The following is a 6143-nucleotide window of genomic DNA, read 5'->3' as shown; positions in this document are numbered from 1 at the left end:
TAAGGTGGGCATTGTAACCCATGGGCCTCTTGAGTTGTTTTACTAGCCTATTCTAATTTATTTTGAAAACATTTTTTTCTAACTTCTTAAAAATAACTTTTATTAAAGTTAAAAAATGACACATTAAATCTCATTTTTATATACAATACGAATAAGTTTATGTTTTACTTGATCATAAAATTTTTATTAGACAGGTTGTACTAAGATTAGATATATTGAATATTGGTTTTCAAACCGACAAACGTCTGAGGCTGACGGTAAATGGTAAGGGATCAATATGTTATCAACTTCTATTTGCTCACAGGAAAGTAATATGATGTATTTCGATTTTTAAGCCATAGAAAGCTTTTGTTAAACGTCAAATTCAGCTGAAACATATTAAAACTCAAACAAGACATAGAGGAAATTCGCACTTCCCCACATTCATTCGATAAATACCTGCATTAATAGGCTTACACTACAGCTTCGTGGCATATTGCCAACGGCATTAATATTATAATTAACTTTTGTGATTTTATATTAACAGGTACTTGACTGAATATGATGGAAATTTCAAGAGACTGTTCGAAACATGCTAAAAGAATCAACAAACAACAACTTGGACTTGAGACGCTGAGGTGACGTCATTTGGGAATGGGAATAGGATTGTTTGATCTTTCAACATGAGTTTCCAAGCAGAAATAATGAAAGATGACGTATTTAGCAACAGAAAGAACAGAAGTCTGAATCAAATCAATCAATTATAAACAGGGACCTATATGATAATATATACTAGTATATAGGTCCATGTTATAAATCACTGCAAAAATATAAAATCAGGAGAACAATTACTTTCATCATGTCAAGTCATAATTCAGACCCTAATCCTGAGGACTCTGACATAGAAGAGGAATCATCAGGACTTTTTGTCTGTGGCGTGTGCTCAACATCTTTTCCAAACAAAAGAAAACTGACATTCCACATGAAAAAGAAACACAATCAGTCGTGTGAGATTCCTGACTGTGAGTTGACTTGTTATGTATGTTGCAAAAAATTCTCCCAACCATATAACCTGCAGCGGCATATCAGCAGAGTGCACAAGAAAGACAAACCCTTCTCATGTGATCGCTGTGGAAAAACTTTCTCTGACAAACGAACTATGTTACATCATAGGGAGTATCAGCATTCTGAATATCGTTGTGCACTTTGTGGACTATCCTTTGATGAAAACATGAAGCTTGAAACTCATCCATGCTGTGGAATCTTCATCGAAGGTTCGGAAAAGCCATATGGGTGCAAGACATGTAAGAAATGGTTTGGAAATGGAAGTACCCTACACTTGCATGTCAGAACGCATTCCTTTATAGAGGAAGATAGTAAATTAGTTACTCATTATACATGTGGTGTTTGCACAGAGGTATTCAAGACCAGAAAGGAATTTAACGATCACATGAAAACCCACAAAAAAGATCAAGACGAAGAAAGGAAAACAACTCATGACATTGTATATCATGAGCTGGAAAAAATTATCGTAAAAAAGATTGACTCAAAAAATGGCAAGGTTCTAGTGGAATGTGATGTATGTGGGAAAAACTTGAGTATGAACTCAATTCATAAGCATAAAAAAATTCACAATGGTGAGCTCAAAATGTTAAGCTGCTCTGTTTGTGAGAAAGAATTTACATCATCACATAATCTGCAAAGACACATGAATACTGTTCATATGAATAAGAAGTCTTACTGTTGTGAACATTGTGGGAAGTTGTTTGCAGAAAAAGCTACAATGCTTTATCACAAGTACACCCAACATGCCAAAAATGCTTGTAAAACGTGTGGACTTTCTTTTGACAGTAAGTCACAGCTTCATAAACATGAATGCTATGCTGTTCTCTATGATAATGGATCAAAGAAACCTCTATATGGATGCACAAAATGTAAGAAGTACTTTGTTCACAAATGTAAACTCCATCGCCACATGAAAAATCACATTGACTCTGGCCCTAAACTTCTTTCTGCCAGAAGTAAGCGTTTATTGGCAAAGTTTAAAAATCAAGAGACAGATGGAAATAATGAAACAGAGGACAAGACGTATGATGAAGAGGGGAGAAGAGATTTTTCTTCAGACAGTAATGAAGATGACAATAATGCATGCAATTCCAGAGAAGATCGTCAAGATGACATGAAAATCCATCAGAAGAATTTAAATACAGAAAGTGAAATGCATCCTGACTTGCCCCTATTTCAGGAACCCAACAAAATCGCTGTAAAAAAGATTGACCCAGAGAATGGTTTGGTACTTGTGGAATGTGACATTTGTGGAAAGACGCTCAGTATTAATTCTATCCAGAATCACAAGAAACGTCACAGTGTACATATGCAGAATGATTTCAAATGCTCTTTTTGTGAAAAGGTAATGTCAAATCTACATAATCTGAGACGACACATAAGCGCTGTACATATGAATGAGAAGACTTTCTGTTGTGAATATTGCGGAAGGCTTTTTAAGGAAAAGAGTTCTATGACATATCATGTGAATTCTCAGCATTCTGAAGTTTTCTGTAAAAGTTGTGGACTTTCTTTTGAAAATGAGTTCAATCTCCAGGAACATGAGTGTCTTGCTGTGATGAATGAAACTGGTGAAAAGAGGAACCGTTTTGGATGCAAGAAATGTGAAAAGGGCTTCAGCCAAAGATATAAACTTCATCGTCACCTCTGGAAACATGTTGGCCCTAAAAAAATCTCTGCCAAAAGTAAACGTTTAATAGAAAAGTTACAAAATGAAGAAATGGAGTATGAAGATAGCAGTTCAGATGAAAGGGGGATATCCTCAGACATGAATGAAATTAGTGACTCTGAAATGGATAATGAAGAAAGAAAAGAAAGATCATCTGAAGCAAGAGAAACACCTTCTATTGTCAGTAATTGCACAACTCACACTGATAACTCTGAAAAGAGAGCTGCCGGTGTCCTGTTTTGTGAGATATGTAAGGAAATGTTTGTCTGTGAGGATGATTTTGAACATCATCAAATGTGGCATGAAGATGTGAGTGTTAATACAGAGTGATCTTTTAACTCAGGCAGTGATTGGTCCATTGAAACAGAACATATTCGTAACATTCCAATACCAAGTGGTTCCAACAATTCTGTTTATAAAAGGACAGATAAGCATTAAAAACTTCATGATTTACCTAAGATTTTGAAAATGAAGGTTCATTTTTTAAAGTTGATCTCTACATTGTTCAGTTCTCAAATTTTGATCAAACAATTCAAGGGAATTTATTTTTCATGGTTCAGTTATGTTAGCATTTCTTTGAGTTAGTAAATTAATGTTTTTGAATTTAAAGCAGAGTTAGTTTTAAATTGTTTTGTTTTTTTTGTAGCATTTTGTTTAAAATATTTAATGTTCATCAATTCCATTACTGTTTTTATCGTTAGACCATAATATTATTTATACAGATGTTATTTATTTTTGTTGTTGTTGTTTTTTTATATTAGTAAATGTTATCTTAAAACTTTTAATTTTGGTGTTTGCAAGATTAAACTTTAAAATCAATGTCAAATGTGTGCACATTTTATTTATTTATTTATTTTTTTAATTTTTTTTTTATTCACACAACATACAGCATTATATACATATTTCAAAAGAAACAGCATGATGTGTTTTTTTATATTTTAAGAAAGAGAGAGCAATAGAGAGAGAGAGAGAGGAGAGCAACAGAGAGAGAGAGAAAGAGAGAGTGTGTGTGCACATTTTATTGTTTGAATAATCTTGTGGAAAATTTCAGAAGGAAAGTTTTACTGTCGATCCCCTTTTGATAATTACAATATACACAAGGTTCCTTGATACTCTGATATAAAGAAAGATAACTCTTTAACAGTTTAATGACATAAATGTCTAAGCGAAAAGTTGAGGCATCTTTTTGTCAAATTTTGCCCTGCAAGCTATGTTTTAATCTTTTGTATTTTACTTAACAAATACATTTCTTTTGGAAAATCATAAGAGTAACATTCATATGATAGTCAGACGACAGAGCACAATAACTTGTAACACATGTATTTGAGGTATCCACTGAATCAATTCCCTTTTATGTCTCTGTATTATCTAACTATTCATGAAAGCTTTAATTTGATTGGTGCTTTCGTATGTGCATACTAGTACATGTATACATGTACCTATATAAACTTTTATTGCATATTCCCGGAGTCTTAAAGTCTTATTCTGAACAAACTTATGCAATCAAGCTTTCATGTACATTTCCTTTTTTTCTGGTCCAGTGGATTAAGGTTCATAGACCCTCTGCTCACTCTTATAAATTGTTGCTTGAACCTTAATGATTTCCAAAAGAAATATATTTTATAAGCAAAATACAAACTGTTATAGCATAGCTTGCGGGGCAAAATTGGACAATAATGACACTTCAACTTGAAAAATCTATAAAGGAATAATAGACATTTATGTCATGAAGAGTTATCTCTCTTATCAGAGCATCGATGAACCTGAAAAAAAGATAACATTAAAATTTAACTTATAATTTATTATCTCCCATGGAAAGAAGATAATTATGTCCCTTTGGATGAGCAAACTTGAAGCCAGCTCTCCCAAAAGGCACGTAGCGTCAGAAAGTAGGGGGCAAGGGGCCTCCTAACTTTTTACAAGATATAACTTTAACCATAGAAAATTTGTTGATTGAAAGTACGCCCCATCCCCTTTTTATTGTAGCACATGTATAGTCAAATAAGGGTAATGAAGTACGTTTGGGTAAGAAAAAATGGCACTGAAAGAACTTGGAAGATGCAACCCTACAGTCTCCCACCATAAACAAAAAACAGGATTTTCGAGTTTTGACAATCTATTTTGGTCTTTTCTTGATTTTTTTTTTTGGGGGGGGGGGTCGTCATTTTTTTTAGGTAAGAAGATTTTTTTTCTTTGGCTGCCTCCTCACCCTTTCAAAAACGATATTGACAAAGGATACTTTATGGTAAATTAAAATCGATGCATGTAAACATACCTGCTATATTTCAGCAGAACGATTCCACACGATAAATTTAAGTCATGGCTTTTTGATATCATTGACAGCTGCTTTTTCAATAAAGATGGAACTCGTAAATTTAATAACCTAGTCATTGGTATTTGCGAGATTATTTTGTTAAAAAACATTTTAATTATACACACAAGTATTCTTAAGCTGACTTCAAAAAGATGTTCGAGTTTTTGATTGACAATATATATGTGGTTTTGGGAGACCAGGTCTTCCAACTATCTATAATTGGAATTCCCATGGGTACTAATTGCGCCCGGTTACTAGCAGACCTATTTTTGTATTCATACGAAGCAGATTTTGTCAAAATCTTATACGCCAAAAGAAAACACTTGCCTTGGCCTTCAACTCGACATTTAGATATATCGACGACGTATTGTCAATTAACAATGGTAACTTCCATACTTAAATTCTGTCGATGCAATATATCCCGGTGAGCTTGAAATAAAAAAAAAATACCACAGAATTTGACAAATATGTTTCATAATTGGATATTTTACTTGAAAAAGACGTTAATAGTAATCTAACAACCAAACTCTATAATAAACGTGATGACTTTAACTTTACAATCGTCAACTTCCCTTACCTATGCAGCAATATACCTTCGTCACCTGCACACGGAGTTTATATATCTCAGTTGATTCGATACCCAAGAACATGCGCTAAGTATGAATAATTTCTAAAAAGAAGTTACTTTTTGACATACAAGATGATAAACAAGAATATCAGCAGTCTTGTTTCAAGTAATTATTTCGTAAGTTCTAAGGTCGATACAATGACCTTGACAGCAAATACTAGTACAATTTATCATTGAGACAAATGCCGACTGACGCTTTTATACTAATTGTTAGTCCATTATTTATACATTGAATTGACGATAGATTTTTTCCGTTATTTCCCGATCATGACAAGGAGCACACGGCGGGTGTGACCAGTCGGCAAGAGATGCTCACTCCTCCATGGCACCTGATCCCACCTCTGATGTTTTTGGAGGTCCATGTTTGCTCTGCTCCTATATATATATTTTTTTGTTTAATGGACTTTTGCTCTTGAATACTGTTCGTTATCTCCATAGGTTTCATTCAAGATATTCCTTTATCTCTACCAAAGAGTTGTTAAAAAAAA

General features: G+C 33.6%; 1 protein-coding gene across 1 annotated transcript; it reads left to right on the top strand.

The window, feature by feature from the left end:
* Positions 1–211: 211 nt before the first annotated feature.
* LOC134255921 (zinc finger protein 569-like) lies at positions 212–3388 on the top strand. The gene is made up of 2 exons (XM_062738520.1): positions 212–264; positions 527–3388. The coding sequence occupies exon 2, from the start codon at positions 839–841 to the stop codon at positions 3041–3043; it is 2205 nt and encodes a 734-aa protein (XP_062594504.1). The 5' UTR covers positions 212–264; positions 527–838; the 3' UTR covers positions 3044–3388.
* The last annotated feature ends 2755 nt before the right edge of the window (positions 3389–6143 follow it).

Source organism: Saccostrea cucullata, unplaced genomic scaffold (assembly GCF_032062105.1).
Source record: "Saccostrea cucullata isolate Sc308-1 unplaced genomic scaffold, CSIRO_AGI_Scuc_v1 ctg985, whole genome shotgun sequence".
NCBI lineage: Eukaryota > Metazoa > Mollusca > Bivalvia > Ostreida > Ostreidae > Saccostrea > Saccostrea cuccullata.
Note: the sequence above shows the minus strand (reverse complement) of the source record. Positions and strands in the feature narration are given on the sequence as shown.